Source organism: Ammodytes marinus (genome assembly GCF_949987685.1).
Source record: "Ammodytes marinus genome assembly, chromosome: 6".
NCBI classification, from domain to species: domain Eukaryota; kingdom Metazoa; phylum Chordata; class Actinopteri; order Uranoscopiformes; family Ammodytidae; genus Ammodytes; species Ammodytes marinus.
In genome coordinates this window covers 17170782-17196801 of record NC_137235.1, presented here as the reverse complement: position 1 = coordinate 17196801, position 26020 = coordinate 17170782, and the positions used below count along the sequence as shown (strand labels likewise).

General features: G+C 42.5%; 1 protein-coding gene across 7 annotated transcripts in view; it reads left to right on the top strand.

Moving 5' to 3' along the window:
- LOC307251879 (nuclear factor 1 X-type-like) overlaps positions 1 to 26020 on the top strand; it is a 112266-nt gene that overhangs the window by 70271 nt on the left and 15975 nt on the right. For 5 of the 7 annotated variants that reach the window (XM_080029322.1, XM_080029316.1, XM_080029318.1 and 2 more), the window contains 6 exons: positions 16606 to 16668; positions 17028 to 17102; positions 18333 to 18456; positions 18933 to 18968; positions 19611 to 19738; positions 21627 to 21701. In XM_080029322.1, the coding sequence (XP_079885448.1) occupies positions 16606 to 16668; positions 17028 to 17102; positions 18333 to 18456; positions 18933 to 18968; positions 19611 to 19738; positions 21627 to 21701 (501 nt within the window). The remainder of the gene's footprint in view (positions 1 to 16605; positions 16669 to 17027; positions 17103 to 18332; positions 18457 to 18932; positions 18969 to 19610; positions 19739 to 21626; positions 21702 to 26020) is intronic. The other 2 variants (XM_080029317.1, XM_080029321.1) reach the window with 1 other exon arrangement.

The window sequence follows — 26020 nt, the reverse complement described above, 5'->3', positions numbered from 1 at the left end:
GATTAATGTTTGGAGCCCGTGTGGCAATTGAGTGTGCCCCTTGCTTAAAGGATAAGGGTGGTGACATTCTGTATTGTCTTAATGTCAACAGAAGATTAAAGGTCAAACAATGAATAGATCCTAGTACTAACAGGTATTGTTTATGTAGGATTAGCCTGATATAGCTGTGTCATAGTCCTCAGTTATTGTCCAAGGACTATTAAACACACATCAGTAGGCCACACCTTTTGCACTAGGTGACATGCCCTTTTTATTATGATGAACATGGCCACATGAAGGTTTGTCTTGACTCATTCCCACATACAATGTCCTATTGCTGTAAAGCACTAATTGTTGCCCAAATGCTTGACTAAATGTTCTCCTTGTTTGCAGTAAAAAATAATATTTAAAACCAATAAAACAGAAAACCACATATAGAAAAAAGTATTTATTTATTCTTTATCTTTTGATATTTAAAAAAAAAACTTTTAGCGCCTAAAGAAAGGTAAAGTCCAGTCTTCATCTATATTGGGTGGATAAAAAATGGGACTAAGTACTATTTCCCAAATGAACTGCTCGCAAAAGTTTCATAAAAAGCCCACCCTGCTCACAGCAAACCACCAGGAAAAGAAAAAGGAAAACCCTGCATGGTCTGGCATCAATCCGGTTACTTTTCCACTTAAACTCCAGTCAATTCAAGTCACAAGTCTTTTTGAGGCTTCTGGTCTTCTCACACCTCCCTACAACCGCAGCTAGCTAGTCTGTCCATCTCTCTCTCCCTGGTGTGTCCTTGCCAAACCCTGGGCAGCTTTATGTGCTGGTTTGGTGGTTTTGGGAGCTGCTTTGCTCAACATCAATCCAGGCCAGACAAGTGAAAAACGCTTACAAAAATGACTGAAATCCCACCCTAAAGCTGATAGCACAGGGATAGTACAGGCGTATGTGTTCCAGTGGAATCTAGAAGGATTTAGATAAAGAGAGAGAGAGAGAGAGAGAGAGAGAGAGAGAGAGAGAGAGAGAGAGAGAGAGAGAGATGGGGTGCGTGTGTGTGTGTGTGTTGTGTTACACTGTAGAATTCAATGAAAATTAACATGCACAAATCATATCACAAAACCAAGTATCTCAAACATATCATGGAAGCAGAAGAGACAAGGTAAAAGTAAGATAGGGTTGGGCACTGAGAGACGGGGATGTAGTGAGGCACTGTATGGGAAATTTAAAGCACATTTTCATTATTTTATTCCGTTACACTGACGCGCCATTCTTTCTCTCTCTCCCTTGCTCCCTCCATCTATCTCCACGCTCCAACTGTATGTTTATTTTCTTCCCTTCCAACTTCCCTCACTCGTCCATCCGTCTCCCCTTCCTCACTACCCTCTCTCTCTCTCCATCAGTTAGATCATGTAAACTTTGCTTTCCCTCACTGTTTTTTCAGGGGGAAAGTGCCTCTGCTTTTGATTAAGACCAGGGCCCCACATTAATATCCTCCCCCCTTCCTCCTCATACACTGTACCAACATCATACATTATATCTTTGCTTTGCTGTTGAGCAAAAGAGTGGTTTGGATTTCGCAACCAGGAAACCGATTGACTGCCTATAATATAATATGTCTCTCTCATAAAAGAGTTTGTTTGTGCCCGTCCATCCTTACTGTATTCATGAATAGTCTGAGAGATGAAGGAATACCCAGATATCAGTGCAAGTATGCACACACACACAGGTGCTGGTTAGGGAGGTGGACATCCGTGGCACCTGTCTTCCAGCTGTTTGCTGTCCCTTGGGGGGGGGGGGGTTTGAGCTGTCTGACTGACAGGTGAGGTGTCCCGGAGCTGAGACCCACAACACAGCTGGCCTAGCCCAGATGCCAGGGGGGGGGGGGGTTAGGGGGAGTGGTGTGTATGTATTTGTGTGGTTGCCTCATGTTTGCAATTTTTTTTTATATATAGTTTTGAATAAGTAGGGGCTGTTGTTGGGGTGGGCTTGAATAAATATTGTGAAACATGTGAAATTGACAAATTAAAGCAATGGCCCCTCATTTCCTCTGTGCTTTGTTTCTTTCCTTTTCTCTCATTTTCACTTTTTGTCATTTTTCTAAATACCTCATAAGGCCCGGCGCTTTGTCATTTCTCTTCTTCCACTTACTCAGATTCCACTCTTCATTTTTTAATCTCTGTCATCCCCTTTCTTCCCCCACTTCCTCTCCTCTTCTTCTTCTTCTTCCTCCTCTCTTTCCTTCTCCCTCCCTCCTTCCTATCACTCCTGCTCTCCTTCCTTCCCTTGTTGCCTCTCATTCTCTCCGGTTCCCTCCGTCTCCCCTTTTCCACATAAAGCTGTTTTTCATAGAAGCCCGTGCAGCCTGGAATAGCATTCCCCCGGGCACTGTAGGGTGAAACACTAGACTTTTCTGAGCCCCAGCCAAACAGATGCTGGCTCTTGGAGCCCCACCAGAAACAAGCCTTCATGCTTCTCTCTTTTTCTCTCTTTCTCTCTCTCTCTCTCTCTCTCTCTCTTCAACTCTCTCTCTATCTTGTTTCTCTCTTATATTTTATGCTTTTTGTCTCCCTCCTCTTCTCTTCCTCCTCTGTCCTTGGTTCCTCTGGTCTTTTTTCCCTGTCTCTCATTCTCCCGACACTTTCTCACACTCTCTCTCTGGCTGACTCTCTCCCCTCCTCTCCGTCAAGGGCAATATCTTAGTGTCCTAATTTCTTATAGTGGAGCGTCGTCCAAGCAGCGCGTTGTCTGGCCTCCAAAGTCTGTTCGGCCTCTGCTTCTTTAAACTTCCTCCATCAAAATCCTTTGGTCAGGTGCCTGTCTCTTTCTGCCTTCAATCTTGATCAAAGGCCCTGCTGTACGTTGGAACAAAGGGAGCAGTGGAATTATGTGGGGGATTTCTTTCTCTATGTGTCTTAACTTTCCTCTTTATTCTCTTCTTTATCCACACTGCATCTCTACACTCCTACATTTTCCTTCCTGCGTTCTTGCTGTCTTTCCTTACAATTCTCGGCCCACCTCATCCCTACGTTTTTTCTTTTTTTTTGGCACCACCCCCCTTTCACCCTCCCTGTATAGCTCCTTCCCCTACTTCTTTTTCTCCCTGCCTTTCTGGCTTGCTCCGTCTTTCAATTTGCCTGAACCCAGGGACCCCGTCTGTTACGTAAACGGGTTAAACACAGACACACATGTACTCACACACTGTATGTACACACTCGTGCCTGCACATACAAACCCTCTTTTCACACACACACACACACACACACACACACACACACACACACACACACACACACACACACACACACACACACACACACACACACACACACACACACGGAGACAGTGTGCTATATGGCCAAACTTGGCTTTGCAGCTTTTGGCAGGCGTTCAACTCTCTCCCGGTCTCCACTATTGCTCACTAGCTGATGCAGTGTTTACATGAGCTGCCAGTCACAACCAAATCAAAAGCTTTTCCCTCTGAGCTAGGAACAGTTGGGGGCCGAGGAGGTATGCCGTGAGTGGGTATGTTAATACTGATTTGACAATGGCCATTTCTGTGGCTGAATGTAGCCATTTGTGAAAGAGCTGCTGTTCTGCACGTCCTCTAACTTATTAAAGCTAGATTGTTTCAAAATGGCGCCTCTTCAGAGTTTATGAGGACTGTTGACATGTTTTAGAAATACTGTGGGATGATTGCAGGAACTTCATTTGAAGTATTTAATATTTCAAAGTTGTAATTCTTCAGGGGTTTCAACAATGTGATAATGATTGATGCCTTGTTGGCTTGTTATTGATTATTGATTTTTTTAAATATCTTTATCATTATAGATCTGGCACTGACAAAACAGTCATTCATAGTCCGCATGTACCCTGTGAACCCTAGGTTATGTAACATTATGGTGGCTGCACCAGGGATTACGTCACTAGTTAGATTACAGGGGATCAGGTCTGCTCACACACAACCCTTGCCCCAAGCACACACACACACACACACACACACACACTAATTGATGACTTCTGCTCGTTTGGCGAAGAGAATAATAAACAGTGGTATTAATTAATGTTTTATTTATGTTTCTTTTCTTGTGTCAGAATCCCAAATGAGTATCAGGTGTGTTTTGGGGGAGTCTCTACTCAGGCAATGGATGTGGAAGAGCCCGAAATACAAAAACGACATGAAATTTAACGACCCATCTAACAAAAAAAGCTGAGCCCATAACGTAATATGTTTTTCCCATAATTAAATAACTTATTACGTTTTTGGGTCACTTATTACGGTATGGAGTGGGCAAAATATCTTTCTCCTAATAGTTAATAATTTTCTTAATAATGTATAGATTAATGGGCTAATTAAAGTATCAACATTGAAACAATTAGCCATTTAATCCATAATGTATTGACTCACTCTTTAATGTAATAAACTTATTATACTAGAGAAAAATATTTTGCCCGCTCCATTATGTAATTCGTGACCCCATAATATAATACGTTTTACAAAAGTTATGACGTTATATGGGCTCAGCATTTTGTTACATAATTTACATCATTAATTGATTAGCGTCATAGGCTAAAGCTAAGCAAAGCACTATTAGTGCGGATTAACTATACAGCAAAGGCAAATGCCATGGTCCAGTTACCATGTGGCCAATCAGATATTGTGCATGCGTATGTCTATGTGTATAGCTTAGCTGGGGCAGAGTACAGGGATGATGTGCGGGGTGATTGCGATAAGGAGGTGAATTAGATTTAGAATTAGAATTAGTGAAGAGACGTTAAGCGGGATGGGCTTACAGGCTAAGCGCTGCGAGGTGGTGGGGGGATGTGATCCTTATATAAACGCTCATGCACACACACAACCACATTCACACAGCAAGATCAATCAATATTCAATTCCTATCTGGTCTCTCTCTGCATGGAAAATATAGGTGAAGTTAGACAAAACTCTCTCTCTCGCTCTCTCTCTCTCTCTGTCACACACACACACACATGCATTAACCAAACCTGGCAGTGACGTGACTCCCCAGTGAGTGCCTATACCACCAAACAGATGGTGGTCTGCTTTACTGTACATCTACATCCTGATTGGTTTATCTACTCGTCTGTGTTGGTGCCATGGTTTTTTGTTTTTGTTTTCTCCGTCCAAGCTGTTTAGAGCTATCCTAGCCAGGGTTACCACCATCGCCATTTGTTGGATTTGCTTCTTGATACCTTTAGTACATTGTTTTTACGGTGCAGAGTAATGGTTGTCAGGTTGCCATTTTTAACATCAAAAAATAGGGAGAGCAATCAACAAAACGTGCCAAGCCCAAAATAAATAAGTTTTAAATATTTAATAAAATAATAAAATCAACAGTTTATACTGAAGATTAAAACAAATTCAAAGTTTCAGATAAAACACCAACTACGAATAATTTCTTTCAGTTAACACAATAAAGTGCTTTAACATTATTTCATTTCACATTTATATTATTACGCTGCACATCTGTTTTCAGTGATTTCGATTGTAAACTTATTGTTATTTTACCACGTTTTTTTAATTGCATTTATTGGGTCTCCTGTGTTGGGTGATGCAGTTCTCCCTGGCTGAATGTTTTGCTGAGAATTCAATTTTCCAGCCAGCTGTTTATTGATGGGCCACAGCACCACAGCCCTGTTTTAATTAAATTTAAAATGAAATCCATGCAGTCACAACATTCAACCATTGTATACACTTGTGGTCTTCAGCTGCGTTGAATATCATATCCAGAGACACACACAAACTCAAGCACGTTCTCACAGGGCCACCCATTTGTGGTACAGACTCTGGGTTGCGTTATGGCTGGCCATCGCGCCTTGCTCCAGCTCCCTCACATGACCTCACCCTTTGCCCCTCAACACTATCTCCATTTGCCTGCACAATAGACAAAAGAGTGCCTTGAGAGAGTGTGTTTGGGCTTATGTATAAGTGTGCAAACATGACCAAACAACATGTTAGGTGGTTTTGAGAATCAATTTATACATTTTTTACATTACATATATTTTATATTTCTGTGGTTGAAGTGTGTGCACCTGGAGCAAGGCAGTTAAGCCCATGAGACCTGGCACCTCCTCCTCTTCCATTCACCCCTTTCCACTCTTCTGCCAACCTCATTTTTCTTACATGGACTTTAATACTCAATCACAACAAACAAACTGGTACAAATACATATTGACATACATGGCACAAGATGAGCGATCATCAACCCTTTTTGAACTTTGCTTTTATTGGCTCATACGATATGACTTCATGGCTGTAATTGGCTAGTGTGTGTCCACACCCCTGTTTGTGTACTTGCACACACTAACACACACACACATACACACACACACACACACACACACACACACACACACACACACACACACAAGCACATTCAAACACAGTGTTTGCTCTACTTCCTGTGTTGAGCTGTCTGGCTGGCATCATCGCCAGCTACAGTGCCAAAGGGTCAAAGGTGACCACCGCTTGGCAGAACTAGCTCCATGTCCTTCCGCTCTTCTGTGGGTATGTGTGTGTGTGTGTGTGTGTGTCTGTGTGTGTGTGTGTGTGCGTGTGTGTGTGTATGTGTTGTCAACGTGACAGCGTGACCTCTTTGATCAAGTTTCCTCTCCTGGAGTTTTCCCTCCATGTATATATACAGTATTATAAACACGTCCTGTATATGCTTTTCTCCTCTCTCGCTAGCATCTGTGCTCCTCCTTTTCTTTTGATTAACCCCAGCCACCCACCTCCCACAGCCATCTTACTTTTTGCCTCCCACCCTCCCTCTGTCCTCTTGGCACAGATTGACACGATTGAGTCACTTGGACTGTTCGCACTTCCTAGTGAGACACATATTTTGTCAGTGTCAGCACTATATGTGTGCAACACAGCAGGGAGCAACATTGTCCAATACCTTCCCCTATATAACTGCCTGTGTCACTGTGTACACTGTATTGCAATTACAATGTACACTGCAATAACATGTGTGACTTAATTGTTATTATATTGGAACAGTTTTTCTTCCACCAGAAGATCATTTTGATTATGACTTTTTTGCATTTCCCAACTGTCTTCTGTCTGCTTCTGCCGTCATCATTTCCATTTCTCAGGAGCAAAGCACTTAAGAGATCCTCTTTAATTGGGTCTCTTCAGCACATTCACCCTGCTGACTTTTTGACGTATTGTTATGTTCATAAAGTGGCACATTTTCTCTGAAATTTTCATTGAAGTGTTCCTCGGGAGAGAAAGACTTGGCTGCGGAAAGAATGTTTGTTATCACTGTTATCTCAGTGGTGCTTTTGGAGGAGTTGGCAACCTTGCTCAGTATCACTTTGTGTGTGTGTGTGTGTGTGTGTGTGTGTGTGTGTGTGTGTGTGTGTGTGTGTGTGTGTGTGTGTGTGTGTGTGTGTGTGTGTGTGTGTGTGTGTGTGTGTGCGTGCATGCGTGTCTGTGTTAAAGATGTTTTCTCACTCTTATCGATGTGTCCTTGGCTGTGCAAGTGCTCCCGCGTTCTATTAGCATTACTCGCTTACTTTTATGTATCTTGAAAAGAGATAAAACTGAAAAATAAGATGCATGTAAAGAAATAACACTTGAAACAAATAGAATACTGAATAGTGAAGGATGTGTGCAAAGGCAGGTGGTCTGAGTTGGTTTTTAAAAGTGGGAATGAGTGACGTGTTGTCATCAAATCAAAGTCAATGTGGAGAAGAGGAGAGAAGAATAGAGATGAAGAGAAGTTTCGATGCTAGCTAGAACATGGAAGAGGCTTTACCTTAAAGCACCCCTCTGCTGGCCAGACAGGAAGTGTATGTAACAGCCTCAGCACAAAGAACCACAGTGTGTATCTGGGCCAGCAGGAAGAGGGAGCAAGGCAGGAGAAATCACAGTCTCAACAACACAGGCCTTCCCTGGCTGCCCATGGCTCTATATGCAGCTCTGTAGTACTATACTTTCCCTTCAACATTTCCAACTTTCTTTTTCGCAAAGCTGCATTGTACTGTGTAATTCCAATTCTCTCAAGTATGTTACTCAACTCATTTTCTCAACTGCCGTCTTGTATCCCTCCTAGGTTAGGAGTTGATGTGCAATGGATGGTGCTATATATACTGCAGAGCTTGACCTAAAGTCAAATTAATGCTGTGTGTATGTCATATTATTTAACTATTATGGGTTATTTCCAGACGCTGCTGTCCCACATGCGTTCTCCAAAACTTTATTTTTTCTCTATGCTTTCCTTCTAGCTATAATGTTTTCTCAATCTTATTGCTGTTCTACTCTGCCACAAATATGCATTCTGTCAGAGAGAGTGATGCTTATTTTTTTCTTTCGTTTTTCTGACCATGTTCTATAGTCTAGCGAATCTACACTCCCCCGGCTCACATACCGTTTTGTCTTTGCACTTTCCGGTAGGTTTGCCCCTCTCTAACTGCCTCTTTGTCTAGCACCGCTCTGCTCCTGATGTTGGAGAGTGTCAGGCATTTTGATTTGAAACACTTTATTTGAACTCGATAGTGTGCACGCAATGTGTTGGATCGTTCTATCTGAGGGCAAAATGCAAAAGGGATAAGCTCCTACTCACATTTCAATAATATTCACGGCTCCATATTTCCCTTTGATTTAATTCGTATCACATCTCTCTCTCCCTTTTCATCTCTTTGTCTCCCTTTCCCTCCGTTCCTGGCCTGCTGCTTCTCTCCACAGTCTAGAGAGGGAAGTCTGAGCTAGCTGAGACGCCTGGCCCAAGGCCTTGTTGCTTTATTTGCATTTCACCATGCTCTCTATTTGCCAGGAAAATGCCCCCTGGTGGTGATAACCCCCTACTGCAGCCACCCATTCATTGTGCCTCTCTCTATGAGGTTTGTGTCTTGTTAGAGCGGCGTAGGTAACGGTACGAGCAAGTGAACCCCCCACTGCCCCCACCTTCTTCCTCTTTCCTTCTCCCTCCCCAGTCTTCCCCTTCTCTTTCCCTTTCCGGCCTTTGTGCAGCTGTATTTATTTGGACTGGAGCAGGGCTATGCAGAGACACTGGCCCTTACCACAGTCAGGCCCCCGCCCCAGTTGACGCCTTTAAGCTGAGTGGAGATGGAGGTTGACAGGGTAATAATGCTGGTGTCAACACCACTTACAGGATAGTTATATCACTATCAACTCAGCAGGGGGACGTTCACACTCTGTTAGGCTGGGTCGTGAACCGTGCTGGGGGCCCCCAGCCTCAGCCGCGCGCACACACACACACACACATACACATGCAGTGCACTCGGCTCTCTGCTAATGAAGCAGCTTGAACGTACATGGATGCAAAACTCTAATAAACACAGATTAATGCACACATTCATACAGATGCTAAACAAATACATTCATCGTAGGTACACCTTTTCCTGGCATTTTCTTTTTCGCATTTCTGTTCTGTTGGAAGCCACTGTAACCACATCTCGTAGCAATGATTACAGTCACCTAATGGGATTCTCAAAAGGGTGCTTGTCTCACAAACTATTATATTTCCCCCTTACTGTTTTTAGGCAAGCTAGCATTGTTACAAAGATTACAATGAGCCGTATTAGTTGAGTATTAAACCCTTACGTTAAACTCATATATCAACAATTTTGATGTGAGGGGACAGACAGTCTGAAAATGAAGAACTCAATGAAAAATCCAACATACAGCAACAACAGAGAGTTTTATACGAATTTGAAACCAGTCCTAATTCATGCACACACATCACGATAAGTTTACACATCCAACACTTCACTTCTTAACGCTCATGGGAAGTCATTTGATAGCCCTCAAAGTAAGCGTTTGGCTTTTAATGCCACAAGTGAATGAGTCTAACTTTGATATCCTTAATATATCAATTCACTTCTTTTTTTAAACTAAATTGATTTAATTTGCCATTTTACCACCTGCAGAAATGAAGGACTTACAATTTGGTATAATTAGAGTTTCATGCTCTCACTCAAAATGAATTTGTATAGGCCATTGGTTAGGCTAATTTAATGTAATCTACCCCATTTGGGGATACAACCTCCAGGCCTTCTGCAAACAAATAATTAACCTAGTTTATATTGTAGCAGCTTGGGAATACCCTGATGACATTACAAAGCCAATATCTTTGGATAAAACATGTCTCAAGAAACAGTTAGGGAGCTATTTTCAGGAGGTAACCCACTGTAGGGTCCCAACCTGGTGATGGAGCAACATTACAGAATTCTGTTAGCTGTGTCACACAGGTCCACAGTAATCTGCACTGGTGGAGCCAAGAGGCAATGCTAGGGTGAGGATAAGAGGATGAATGGAGAGAGGGAGGAATAACGGGAAGAGTGAAGGGGATAAAGAAGGAGGGGGTATGTATGGGCATCTAGCCAGCCAAACCCCCCCCACCCTCAAATCTCCGCTCGGCATCCCACCCTCTCACTATCACCCCACCCCTCACCCCCCCATTCCGTGGGTGCTTCATGCATACTCTCTAGACCCACAACCCCCTCCTTTTGCCTCTCCCATTTCCCTTGCTCCCTATTCTATCCTCCTTGCTCCCATCCTTGTAATCCCTTCTCTCCTTCCTCTCTCTGCTCCTCCCTCTATTCGTTCCCCTCCTCTCTTCTCCTCCTCCTCCTCCTCCGCACTATCTCTCCATCCCTCCCCTCGTCTCTCAGCATCCCTCTCTCTCCTGGGTCTTCTTGCCATGGCGTGGTGCTGTTGGCAGAGCGTGGGCGCAGGCGGCACACAGACGGGAGCACAGATGGGCAGCAAGCTGCGCAGGGCGGCCAGGCACACCTGCTCCCCACACACACACACACACACACACACACACACACAGCCCTACTCTGCCACCTCGCCACACAGCCTGCCTGCCTGCCACAGTTATACACGGACACAAACACAAATACACTCAGACGCACGTGCATACATATATTACATTTTACATCCATACGTACATCCAATATTTGTGCATGTACACACATTTGCTGTAACTCTGCAAACATTGTTTACATACATAATACCAAATTTCAACATAAGATTTTAAAGTTACACAGACGATTTTGTTCTCTGATGGCTCCCCTTAGATTTAACTTTCTAAGTAATTTATATGTTTTTGCTTCTGAAATAGTGGACCATTTGAAATGGTCAAATTCACACCCCGGGTTCATCAAATGCATATCTGGTTAACACTTTGGTTAAGACAAAAGCATTACTGCACACATAGACACACGTATACAAGAAATAGTAGCAATGATTAAGACTTCTTAACACTGAAACAGAAATATACCCACTTATGACAGAGACTTAAATAATCAAAAAATAAAACAGATTTTCTTTTTTAATATAAATAAAAAATTAAATTAAATAATAAAATAACGTCCAATAAAAGAGCTGAGTGAACATCTGTGTGGGATAGCCAGGGGGATTAGGAGGGTTTGGAACATTTTAAGCGCATTAAGGATTAAAAAAAGGTCAGAATGTTTAGCAACATACCGATAAACCTCTTAAGCGAAACCCAATTGGGAGGCTGTACCGCGTTATCCTGTGTTTTAGGGAGGAGAAGAGAGGAGGGGGAGGATGGGGCGGTGGAGTTGATATTTGTTCCAACAAGGAGGGGACTCTATGTGAACCAACAGTCTGTGCACATCATTGTAGTTATACACAAATACAGTACATACACGGACAGATGGACACGCTGGGTTAACGTACGTTAGCGGCCTTGTTGGTTTGTATGTTGATGTTAGGAGTGTGCATGCCTAGTCCCTCTTGCCACTTCTTTCATTTTTTTTGACCTAGACTTTTACTTTGGTTTTATCCTCAGTTTGTAATTATCAGCTCCCTACGTTCCCACACTTGGAGATATGTCATGTGTGCATTTCCATTTTTTAGTCTGTTAGTTACGGTAGAGTGTGGAGAGGCAATTTAAGGTCATGTTTGAATGTGTTTTAATCTGGGGGCTTTTTTTAGCTGAGCTTTAGTTCCCTGCGTTGCTCTGCTCCTCTGGCTGTCTGCTCGCCACAAGGAGTGACAGACTGGCAACTCTGTCTGACCCCTTATTACCAGTCGGTCAACAGCGCAATCCAAGAGGTCACTGAGCCAAAGGCCTAATCCTCAACTGATGGATGGATGGGTGGTGGGTTGGTTGGTTGCTTGGTGGGCTGGTGGTGGTTCAGTTTGTTTATTCTGACCCCGGAGATCTACAGTGCAGCAGGTAATTACAGAGCATAGAGTCGAGTGGTGTCGAGAAAATGAATAGGAGATGATGTGGTGGGGCTTGAGAATGATTAGTTGTGTCGATTGAGAACAGGGAGGGGGGCCGTGCTTGCTTTTGTGGAAGACCCAAGCAAGAACTTCACATAAGACAAAAAGTTACGATGAAGGAGAGTGTAGTGCAGATTCAAGATCCTAAAGCAAAGCCACAAAATATGTCAGATAAAGAGATGGGAAGAGTTAAGCCACATCGTTGTGATAGATAGAAGGATTGCAAGAGGAAAAAGAGCAACCAGAGTGCAGTGGTACTATATGTCATGGCCATGTTGACTGGGGTTTATGTTGAATGTCATGAGGGTCTTGAAGTCTTACCCCTGGAGCCTCTAGGGAAATGTTGTTATCCATAACGAATAGGAGCAGCCGCCATTAAGCTGCAGCCACAGATAACCACTACAGTTAGGACGGAAAACTCCAACACAAAATCACCACAGCACAATGAAGTTGCCATTTGCTAAAGAGCATGAATTACACTTTTATTTAAATGTACTTTTATTTACATACTTTTGACCTCGGAATTCCTTTCTTGGCTTGGAGGATATTTCGTACTCTCCTTTCATTTAGAAAAAAGCAGGTTAGACGTTGAGTACAAATTATTGTACTGTATGCTAGTTTATTGTTGTTATTTTTGTAATAGTTTGAGGGGGCTGTAGAAGGGTAGGCTGAAGGAGTTTGAGTTTAGTGATGGCGGTAGAGGTACAGGGGCATCCAGGGGGGCTGCAGGGCTATGATTGGGCTTGCTGAAGGGAGGGCTTTAGGGGGCTGTGGTGGGGAGATAAGGGGCTGGATGTGGGGTTAGGAGGCTGCATGGGATAGGGGTAGAGGGGGTTGCGGGCTGCTGTTGTAGGCTGCAGCTGGCAGTGCTGTGATAACCGTGCAGCAACCAGACCTCTCTTCCATTTTACCTCCCTCTCCCCCCTGTCCTCCTCACCTCTCAACCCAGCAGCTATATGATACACTGTTGGAAATGTACAGTGGTAGTGGCACTGATTTCCAATGAATGATATAGTGCTTTGAGCTGCAATAACTACTAGACACAACTGTTGAAAGTTTATCAAACCAGGTCATCTTTACTGTACAATCTCTATACTCGAGTTGAATAAACTGTTTCGCTGCAGACAGCACAGAATGACAACATGAACTCCTTGTCTTAGAATTACAAATCATGAAACAATAAGAAAATGTGAGTTATGGTATCAGTAACATGTATCAGTCTGCCTTATGTACTAAGAACCTGTTGTGGTTTGGTCGGTCAAGGCCTCAGGGCGATGTTGAGGACAGCTATCAGTGTCCCGGCTACCGCACATATCTGCCTGACAGTCTCTTATCTACCACGAGCCTCAGTTTTCGCTCTTGTTTTTTTCACACCTTCGCACAGCAGACATATTGGGGTCATGACAGGCCAACAATAGGTGAATTAGGAAACTGTACGTGCAGAGTTTCCAAGCGCAGGGTTTTTCCAAAATGTGATATGTACATAGTGAAATACAATTGTTCTCTGTTACTGAGTAAGATGGACCGTTTATGATTCCAAAGTAAGGGGGTGTTGTGCAATTGATAAGAAGGTCTCCAAATAAAGATATCAATTGGATACCAGTTCCATAGTGTCAATTGCAGGTTTTTACTTGGTGTCAATCTGGTATTGTAAGAAGGCCTGAACTTGTGAGTTGTGTTAGTAGCATGGAATAGACTCAGGACTGATTAAAGCTCCAGTTCAACTTGTAACTTTCTTGGCAATCAAAATAAACAGTACTGAGCATCAAGTGCACCCTTGTAAAATTATTTCATAGTGTCAATAGTATGCGTCAAAAGAACAATCAGAATATTGTGCAACATGAATGTAAATATACTGAAATGATGATGTTGGACTGCCTTGGCATCGGTTATTGTCAGCAAACAAATGCAGTCAAGAAAACACGATGTCACAAATGTCAGAATTGCTTAAAGCTGGGGTATATGATTTCTGATTGGTCATAGTTAACATGAGCAGTACACTTTGACCAATCAGAGCGAGGCTCCGATTTTCTGTTCTTATTGGCTGTTGGGACTGTCCATTCACTTTGGCACGACTTTGTTGGTGTAGAGCGTGTCAGGGAGGGACCATAGGGGAGGGACCAAAGAGAACAAGTGGAGCGGTTGAGGTATTTGGATTCGAATCTCTATCCCAACTGCCATTGTCTCCCCAAATCATATATCCCAGCTTTAACAGAGAAAGACTTTAAACCAAATCATATATCTCTCAAGCATATGGTCCATACAGTAAGGTGGCTGTGTATCTGACCTGGCGTGTATGGTGTGAGAAATAGTGTTTACAATATTGTAGACCCCTGTGGTGAAATACTACACGACGGTAAAACGTCCAGTGAAGTCAGGGTTGTTTTTTTGTACAGCTTTCATTGGCTATCATAAATGTTTACCCTGAGTGTGTACCTTGATGTTTGTCCACGTATGGATGTGTGTGTTTGCAAGTGTCTGGGTGTGTGTGCGGCGGGAGCGTAGCCTCGTATGTTTGGAGTGAGTGCCGTCAGTTAGCTGGAATGTGGCGCTACCGCCAATGCTAAGATGGCTGCCAAGCTCTAAGATGGCTGCCAGGATTACACCCAGCCAGTTAGACCGAGAAGAGCGACAGATTCTGCATGAGAAGAGAGGGGAAAAAGAAGCTCTCTTTCATTTCTGTGCTCTTTCTGTCTTTCATTCTTGCCTTGTCTGACTCGCCCCTCTCTCTCTGTGGATAAGCAGTGCTTCGTAGGCAGCAAAACAGGTCTGTTATTGTTTCTGCTCAGTAATCTGTGGCTTAGTGTGGCTGCGAGGCAAGTGCTGCTGGCAGGCGTCTGTGTGCTCTGTTATCACCTACAGCCTGCAGATAAACACCTCTTTTTAGCTAGCTTGCTAGCTAGCACCAACCTAGCTCGGCCTGAATGGATGGCCAATGGCATTAGCCCCCCTCCACCACCACCACCACCACCACCACACCACACCACACCACCACACTTGGAAAAGGAGCTTAGCCTTATTCACCAACTGAGGCATGTAGGAAAAAAGATCAAGGATCTAAAGCGTCTTTGAGCATTTGGAAAAGTGCTATATAAATCCAATATATTATTATTATTATTATTATTATTATTATTATTATTATTATTATTATTATTATTATTATTATTATTATTATTATTATTATTATTATTATTATTATTATTATTATTATTATTATATACAAACAGCTTTCCTTTCTACGTTATGTAGGCTATCCATAAACATATATGCATACACCAGTGACATGTTTTGTCACAGCATATAAAAGAATGCCCCTTCTTGACTCCAACTTTCCTCATTACTCCTGTTACAAAACCTCATCTTGAATTATACCCTCCTTTTTCAGCCTTCAGCTCCTCCAGGTTTATTTGTGGCCCTTTTATTTTGCCAAGACATGGCATGTTTGTGTCTGCTCAAGCGAGTGAAGCCCCTGTGCTGTCGTAGACCAGTCATAACAGGTGTGCGTTTGTGCAGATGTGAATGTGTTGCTGTGCTGTCATTCGGTCCCAAGAGGAGGAGTTTTGCATCAACTTTGACAAGCTCTGCCTCGTATCCCTCGGGTCAACCGAGGGATTTTAGGCATGGTCAGCATTTTCACAGGGTCTGTGTATGTGTGTATTTGTGTTTATTTATTCATGCGTGTGTTTGCCCATGCAAGGATTATAGCATGTATTAAAGTATGAAACAAAAATTAAAGAAACAGATTGAGATAGAGTGTGTATGGTTGTGTGGGTGTGTGTTCGTATTCACGTGTGTTTGTTTGTGTGTGTGTGTGTGTGTGTGTGTGTGCACGTGCGCACACGGGTGTGCGTGAATGGGTAAGGTGCTATGTTTACGCAGACTAAATCCTTACCAGCAAGAAGGTATTAAATGGGATTAGTGCGAGGGATATGATTGCGTGGTTAGATAATAAATGGCAAAGCAGCACACTGTAAATCATTGCACCCTAAGTCAGGAGTTACAGAGGGAGATAGGAGAGAACATTCTTAGATACAAGACTCTCACACAAAAATGTGTACATTTTCAAACAAACACACACACACACACATACACACACACACACACACACACACACACACACACACACACACACACACACACACACACACACACACACACACACACACACCCACAAGATGAATATGCCATACCCTAGCACATACTGCAAGTCCCCCTTATTCCCTTTCACACCTCAAGTATCACAGTCCTGGCAACAGGGATATAAAGCTATGATTCACATAGACATTATACCCTTAGCAGTATGTTTTTGATTACTTTTTTCCCGCATACCATCCAGTTCTTAACCATTTGTCTTTCTCTACTCTCCCCTCCCTGTCTCTGTTTCTATGCAGAATCCGGACAATCAGACAGCTCCAGCCAACAAGGGGACACAGACATCAAACCACCGCCCAATGGTATTTACATACACACTCACACACAGACACACACACACACACACACACACACACACACACACACACACACACACACAAACACAAATACACACAGCCAAGTCCAAACACAGTCAAATTAGCATTCTAGAATTGATTCCATCTTGCTTATCAGTCTTAACATTTTCCAATTATGGATCCAATTAGCAAACACACTCACACAGATGTCGATCCACAAACATAGTTGCAGATGGTCTCTCTATCTGTGGGATTTTCAGGGTTTCTACCAAGAAAAAAATTATTTAACAATATTCCAGGAATTTCTGATGGTGGGTCTTTCTTTTTTCCGTTTGTGTGTCCTGATCACAACCTTTTCTGTTCAGGGCACCTGAGTTTCCAGGACTGCTTCGTCACCTCAGGGGTGTGGAACGTGGCGGAGCTTGTCAGAGTGTCACAGAGTAAGTATTAAAAAATAAAAAGCTACAGAGAGAGAGAAAGTGAAGAAAATAAATAAATAATCCAGTAAAATCCCTTCAAAACTGTAACACAAATTTTCAGCTATTTAAACCATTCAATAATCAAAATATTTAGCTCCTTCAGCACATTATTAAACACATTTCAACATGTTTCTACCTTTTAAACTATTCAAAATATTCAGCTTTTTAACAAATTATTTTAACATTGAAATGGATGGAAGCAGCATTCCAAACCTCTAAAATGTCCTCCGCTTTAAAAAGTATCTCCTCCAGCATTTTTTCAGCTACAGCCTCCATTCAAACTTTACTGTAAACAATTCACATGAGTTACAGCTATTCAATTCCTATTCAAATTCTTAAAATCTTCAACAATCTTTGAACAAAGACAGCTTTAGTTTTGCGTTTTTTTCAACCTCTTTCTAAATTTATTCAGAGGCAGAGTGGGGAACCAACTGTTAGAGTGTAGAACTGTTGTAAAAATACACGAAAACCTATGTTATAACTGCCTCTCACTCTTACAAATTAAACCCTACATGGATAATTTTGACATCAACATGTAGGAAATATTCTGCCGGTCGCATAGGTGTGACTACTGAAGCAATCGGACCTACACGATGGGAGGTTTTGGCTTGGACTATTTAACTTTTTTTTCTTAATTTTTTATTTATTTATTTTTTCGCTTTATTAGACAGTTTGGAGTGACAAATTTGAAATGGGGCAAACACCCTGCTCTTTGAAGGCCTATTTCACACATACATTTTTTTTTCTGTGTTATAATTTTATCTAGAATTTTTTTAATATTCTACATCATTCCTAGGAGTTCAGCAATTCAATACCGTTCATACTTAAGGCTGATTCATATGAATTCAAACCATCAATGTAGTTTAGCTCCAAGTCTATTCAATTACTATTCAACCGTTTTAAGTTGTCTTTCAACTTATTCATAATTTCAGCAAGACATATTATTCAAACCTCTATATATTCAACTAATTTTAAACTAATTTACACAATTATGACCTTTATAAACTTTAACAACTTTATAAACCTTTATAGACCTTTTTAAACTTTTTCAAATCTTCATACTCAGCTATCCAGTTTAGCATAAGCTGTTTCAGCATTCACACGCATTTTCAACAGGAAATGCATTTTCTAGTTTCCCTTCCCATTGCCTTTTTCATGCGCCTCTCTTTCTATTATTTTTGTTCCTGTCAGCTCCTGTAGCCACGGCGTCAGGTCCTAACTTCTCATTGGCTGACCTGGACAGCAGTCCCAGCTACTACAACATCAACCAGGTGGCCCTGAGTCGACGCTCCCTCACCTCCCCTCCCTCCACAAGGTACACACTCAACCAACTATGATTCCACACAGACAATAGTAATGAACGGAGATATAGGTTGCCCAGGAAACACCATTAAGTCCAGCTGTCTGCCATTAGTAGGGTCTCTTGTGGGTGAAGCCACCATGTGGCAGCAGTAGTGTTTGCTTGGTATGTGATTCACTGTGAAGCCAAGGGCAGACTGGAGGAAAGTGTGAAATCACAGTAATATCTGCCAAACAGTTTATCGCAAGGGTGACTTTACTGGCGAGTAAAGCGCACCATTTCATTGAGGTTTCTTGCTATACATGGCATTTAGTCCATTCCCTAGTCTTGGAAATCTTTCCTGAATCTCTTCATATATGTGTGTGTCTCTCTGTTAGCTGCTCTCCTCTTTGTGAATGATGGCTATTACTGCTTTTTCCTCTCCGTTGTCTTTCGTAACTTCTCTCTCTCTCTCCCTCTCCTCTACACTATGTCATCTCATGTCACTTTAGGTCTGATGTGGAGTTGTACGCAAACCTTCCAAGGAGGTAGTTATGAACACATGCAAAGACACAAACGAATGAGACACACGCACTAAAACACACACACACACACACACACACACACACACACACACACACACCTACACACACACACACACACACACACACACACACACACACACATACACACATATAGAGCTTTTTTACTGTGTGGCCTTCTTTGCTTTCTAACTTTTTCTTTCTGTTTACTCCTTTTTTCATTTAGTAGTTTTGACATTTCTTGTGCTTTGTCTGTTCTGCTCCGAGACTTGGCGAAAATCATATTGTTTTGCCAAGATGTAAAAACTTGAAACCGCTTTAAACTAAATAGTGTTTGCTTATACGATTACTTATTTATCTTTTTAGTTCTGCAAAGTATTTTATCCTTAAAGTGGCTACGAGGAAATTTGCCGGCTGGCAGCCCCTTTGGACAAAAGCGGTAGTATTTTTACGACGCCAGCTGTCGTAAAGCTGTTTTCTAGCCACTTAATAATGCCACTTTAATGCATACATTCCCTGCCATTGATGCATACATTCCCTGCCATTGATGCATACATTCCCTGCCATTACATAAAAATAAAAATCATGTATTTTTCTGTCTCCCACCTGCCCTCCACCCTTCAACCCACCCCGTCCCTGTTGTCTCAGCTCCAACAAGAGGAAGTCATTAGACGACAGTGAGCTGGAGAGCCCGACAGATGATGTTTTCTACCCTGGACGCTCGCCTGCTGCCAGCTCCTCCCAGTCCAGTGCGTGGCCCAATGACATGGATGCAGGTATGCCCCTATCACACTCCATCTTGAAACTCCCTGACCCCAAACCCAACAACCACCAGTCCAAACTGGTGCATCCATCTGACTTTGTCTCTTCTCTGCACACCCTACCTCAAACACCATGCCTTTACTCTGGTTATTTACAGACCCCGAACACCCTTTTTAAAACCTTCAACTCCCCACCAATCACTTTCCTTAAGGCCTTTAACCTTTTAAACAGCAAAGCCAAAGATTGTGGCTCCTAAATACAAAAGGAAGACAAAGAATCTGACTTCAATTTGTTGTTCAAGAGAAAAAAAACACAAGGGGTGCTTTGTTTATCGAATATTTAAAGGGGTGACCAAAAATGTAGCGGGTCCTAGTATCTAGCGATAAAAAGCTATAGCACTTAAAGTAGTTTTAATGTGTAATGTTCTTCAGTATTCAGACAAATGACATAAGAAAGTAAAAGCTAACATAAAATGCATTAGTAAGGTAATGTGTTTTGCCACCACGTGCCTGTAAGACAGCTTTAATGCGCCTTGGCATCATGTACTCGCTCCCTTGTAGACCGTATCACTTTTCCACATTTGTGTAGACCAGTGTCTGTGGTTTTTGCACCACTTTACCCTCAAATGTGCATTCATCTTTGTAGTAGTTTATGCACTTCAACGTAACTAAAATATATATCTCTCTATGTAATTGCTCTGCATTGACATTCTCTGTCATCTGTCCCAGTCAAATGTACACCATCAACCACAATTTTAATCACTTTACTGACGTCTTGCCCATACATCTAAATGCAGGTGTCACTTGTGTCACTAGTCACTGTTCCTAGTGAAACATGAGCCAACAGAGCAGTCTTTGTGACTGAATCTCTTGCCATCTGTGCCCCACAAAGAACCCTCTTTCAAAGTCAATTAGATATTTACCTCTTGTCATCTTGATGCAAAATCTCAATCAACTGAGCCTGCTTAGCATTTTTAACCATGCGATGGAGCATGAGTTGATGTTAATTGCTTAATTGTACCATGCAGTGGACCTGTGTGTAAGCATCTGCATTCCCAATGTGTCTCTACTCATTTATTCAGGTGTTTCCTTTAATTTGTCACCACGTCTGTATTTGAGCATATAAACCGTGTAGACTCGCAATGGAATTGTTTAACATTCCATGCCCATCTCGGATTTTTCTCACTCTTTGATGAGGATATACAGATAGCTGCCAAAATAAAGGAAACCTGTCAAGATACATTGTAATTGGAAATGAAATCTTGACTTAGTCATCACTTTTGGTTTTTATTGTAAACCGGTTAGAATATTCACTTCCTTTGTTGTTCAGTAAAGGCTTTTAAAGCATTAACATATTTTTTAAATTAGAGTCTACAGCCACCATTTTTTCAAGACCCCCACTACAACCCCACAACATTGAATTTATCATGGATAAAAGGTAAATGCTATCCACCAAATAGCTCAAAACGTCAGGAATATATACAAGCCAAGATACAGCAAGGATACAGCAGCCTGTAGTAAGCCTTTATGTCAGCGTTTCCATTGTTTGTGCAGTAACCACTATCTTTGTGATTCAGTTCAGGACATTAGCCTCTTTATTCTACCTCCTCAGTAACCCTACCTCATCCCTCCAACAACCCAAAAACTCCCAAGAAAAGCCCTCTTTTGTTCACTTGAGTCCTCACTCCCAAAACTCAAGGCTTCATATGTACTCATCCTCACTTAAAAAGCCATAATTACACATACAGTTTATCTGATGTTATGTCATTCACTACCTCTATCATACACAAGTGTTCACTCTTAACTCTAATCTCTTGCTCTCCTTCTTCCTCTCTCTCTCTCTCTCTCTCTCACTCACTCTTCCCCTATCTCATTGTTAACAATACCCCTTCTCCACTTTCAGTGCAGCACCATTTGGCGAGTGTGCAGGAGAGGAAGATAAAACATGAAAACGATGGCGTGCAGTTTCCTTACCATGGTTAGAACAACATTGATTACATTCACTCACACTTTGCTATTTATCAGCTTTTATGTAGCTCAGGCATTCTATGTATGTACGTATATACTGTATATAGTTTCTATATACACAATATATTTATGTGTGTGTGTGTGTGTGTGTGTGTGTGTGTGTGTGTGTGTGTGTGTGTGTGTGTGTGTGTGTGTGTGTGTGTGTGTGTGTGTGTGTGTGTGTGTGTGTGTGTGTGTGTGTGTGTGTGTGTGTGTAGGTGTGTGTGTGTGTGTTTTATTTGTGAGTTTTTTTAATGTGTGCTATGGATATGTTTAGTGTACCCCAATCAAGGGACTTTCTTAACAATTTCAGTGATGTCGTTATCAAATTAATTTATGTGCTGCTGGTCAAACTTTTAACTACTGACATCACCTTTTCCTGTGTGACGTACACTAGCAGGATTATTAAGGATTATCTAGTTCAGGCTTTACTTTCTGTGTGAAACAAGGAGGCTACAAGAAGCTCGTCTAATAGATCCATTGCATGATCTCTGTGACCCACACACACACACACACACACGCACACACACACGCACACGCTCACACACACACACACACACACACACACACACACACACACACACACACACACACACACACACACACACACACACACACACACACACACACTTACTTACAACCCTTCTCATAAATACAGACATGCACACATGGAAACACTTGCTTATCGTGCTCCCCGCCCCTGCAGGTGTTCAGCTTGCAGCCTTGCCTGGGTCCCTCTGTCGCTCCATCCCTCCCTTGCTCCAAATCCCTCATTAAGACGCTTACTGTCTGTGGATCAGAGGTGTAAAAGCCTTCCCCCTGCTTTCCAGCGCTGCCTTCAACCCTCCATCCCTGTCTCCCTTCTGTCTAATTGAAAACGTGTAGAGCGGGGATGGACCCTGGGGAGGGACCAGACATGTCAGAGGAGAGAGAAGGGTTATCAGGATGGTAACTAGAGGAGCCAAGAGCCCTGGTTAGGTTTGTTGTCCTCAGCGGCTGCTCTCCTGCTCCTGCTCCACTTAGCTGTAAATGTAATTAAGAGGCTGTTCATCAGAGCCACAACAGAGGCTGCTGCACGCCTCACCTCCCATCATTTCCCGGTCTCTCTCACTCTCTCAGTCTCGCCTTGTATGTGTTTCACTCCCTTAAACCTACAAAGTGCACCATGCTCAGCTTGGTACACTTCCTAGTGAGTTTGGCGAATAGAGGTGTAGAATAGCGCGCCAATCCAGACCCTTTACCCAATAGATTTATAAAATACAAGTGAAACATTCTGAAGCTTCAAGCCTTCTTGACTAACAGTCGTTTTTAATATATATATTTTTTTTTACTTTGGTACGTTTAAATATTGTTTTTAACAGCAGCTGCCACAAACTAGGGATAACACTAAAGTGAAACCAGACAAAACGAGTGATAAGAATAAAGGAGAGGAAAGATGGAGTGAGTAGAGAATGTGTGATTTTGATGAGGTGTGCATCCGGTTTTCCAAAGGATCCCACCTGCCACAGGCAAAGCTCATCTGGGATTTCCTGTCCGGGTGTGTGTGTGTGTGTGTGTGTGTGTGTGTGTGTGTGTGTGTGTGTGTGTGTGTGTGTGTGTAGGGGGGGGGGGGGTATGTAAACAAGCAAGCACACACACACAAACAAACCAAAGGGCTCCTAAAAATTGAAACACATACACACACACACACACACACACACACACACACACACACACACAAACAGGTGCTCCTCACCGTCTGTCCACAGCACCATCTACTCCCTGCTACTGCCTTCATAAGCAACAGAACAAACAGCAACACACACACACACAGATGTTTGAAGATGCATTCATACATATAAATCATACAAACACAGTAACTTACAGATACACACATAATAGATTTGTGCACACATATCACACATATCACACAGCCACACACACACACACACACACACACACACACACATTGCACAGCTGAAGCATGGACCCAGATGGTGTTTCCGCATGTGTGTAGCCTTGGGATCCGTGAGGATGCTGCAGACATCTGCTCCACAGGGGCTTGAGGAGGGGTGTGAGGAGGTTAGTGGAGGCAAACGAAACAACAGTGATTTCATATTAATTCCAAATGGTTGTGAAATATCCTGAGACACCAGAGACTAGCGGTGGTGGTGGGGGCTTTTTCTTGGTTTCTTTGAGCTAAATGTTACAGGCCCGTAGGGGGTTACGCTTGGACTCACATACAGTATGTGATATAAATCACTGGGGATAGAAGAATTCCCTGACTTTCTTTCAGTTGTTTAAACCACTATCTCCTATCTTTTCTAACTGTGTGTGTGTGTGTGTGTGTGTGTGTGTGTGTGTGTGTGTGTGTGTGTGTGTGTGTGTGTGTGTGTGTGTGTGTGCGCGCGTGTGTCTGTGTGCGCGTCTGTGTGCTTCAGAGGCGCATCTGGTGGCAGTCCTGTTAGTGCAAAGAGACAGAAGGGTCATCATGGGAGCGCTTGATTGGTTGCCAGTGAAATTCTAAGGCTTGCCAGGAGAGGAAACCGTGCAGTTGTGGCACATAAACACACACACACACACACACACAAACCAAATCAGACCATTGCACAGTCTGTGAGGGGCTGAACTATTTTCTTTCAAATTCCCTTGGTGACAGTGACAGTGCTATGACTTCCTATGTTTACAGATGTCTATCTTCATCTGATCTTCTCTGTGTTTGATGGCTCTGATTTCAGATTCATTTTATACTTCTATACCAAAATAAAAGCACATACAGTAACTACCTCTGTCAAAACGTAACGGTTTAATATGTTGTTGTTGTTTTTTTACACTTTTTTTCCCAAATCTCAGCCATTTGCAGCTCTCCCCTCCAGTGCCTTTCCTAGTTTAGCTCTGCAGACTGCTTTAATTCTAACTTATTTCTGTTTTTATTTTGCTCCCACCAGTGTGGCTGTGTCATTGCAATCATTGCTAACTATTGGTGTCAGAAGTGGGATTGGGGCTGTCTTCATGCTTGGAATCTTGTCTGACAGTACAATACGCCCCCAGACTCTAGCTATAGTGGGGAGTGAGGGGGGGCTATATGTCTGCTATAAGACATAAATGGTTCACACATATTTACTCCCACCTGCTTGAGACTTAACTCTTTCACACTGGGAGGGAAGGTTTTGCACGCCCCCACACTCCCATAGACTTTCACACATCTCCAGCTGGAGAATTGAGGACGAATCGTATTTAATGCCGTGTTTGATGCGGAGCTGCCACAGAAATAGCTCATACAAAACAACAGTCTAAAAAAAGTTTAAAAGTGAAGATTATCTCATCACTCACTTGTTAGGATGATAAGAAGAAAACTTTTTTTATGATTTTTTAATTTTTATGATTGGATGTGTGCTTGTACTTTTGTGTGTGTGTGTGTGTGTGTGTGTGCGTGCGTGCGTGCTTACGTGCGTGCGTGCATGCATGCGTGTGTATGTGTGTGTGTGAGCGAATAAGCAACCGAGCAATCGAGAGAGAGACAATAACCATATTTAAGATCTTATGACATTCCAATTTCATACATGTTGTGAGAGCAACGCATTGAAAAAAAAAAGACACTGCTGCATTCTTCACAGGTTCTGCTTTGCTCCCTCGCTCCCTCGCATATTTTCATGTCTCCCACGTTCTTCTCACCTCGTTCTTTCTCTCTCTCTCTCTCTCTCTCTCTCCCTCTGTCTCCTCTCTCTGTCCGTCTGCTTGTCTTTCACACTCAGCAGCTGCCGTGTCCATACTGTACAGTGTGTGCTATTTCTGAATGAAGCCTTCTTCTCATGCAGCCGGCCCGTGAGCTTGGCTGAAGCCAGACCACAACTAGCTGAATGTGGCTGTATAGTGGCTGTGCTTCAACCCCCAAGAATAAGCTTGGAGTTGGCACCTGAAAGAGAGAGAGAAAGAGATGAGACAGAAAAACATACAGTGGCACAGTGGAGGTTACTATAGCTACAGATGTGCTTTGGCTCTAAAACAAAGACCAGATTCACATATATCCTTCAGCTATGTTCCCCTTTTTTTCCTTTGAAGACTCAGAGCCCATTTTATATAACTCAATAGCTGGGAGATGGGAATCGTACATTATATCTCTGAGTGACTTATTACAGCCTTAACTCCTCTGATTGACTAACTGAAACAAATGGGAGAACAGCCAAAGGAACGGGAAGCAATGAATGCACTGCCATCAACCCATAAGGAAATGAAACAATCTAATCAGAAAATCATTATTGTCCCCCATGAAGTCCCCTTTCATTAAAATATCAAATAGATTTTTTTGTG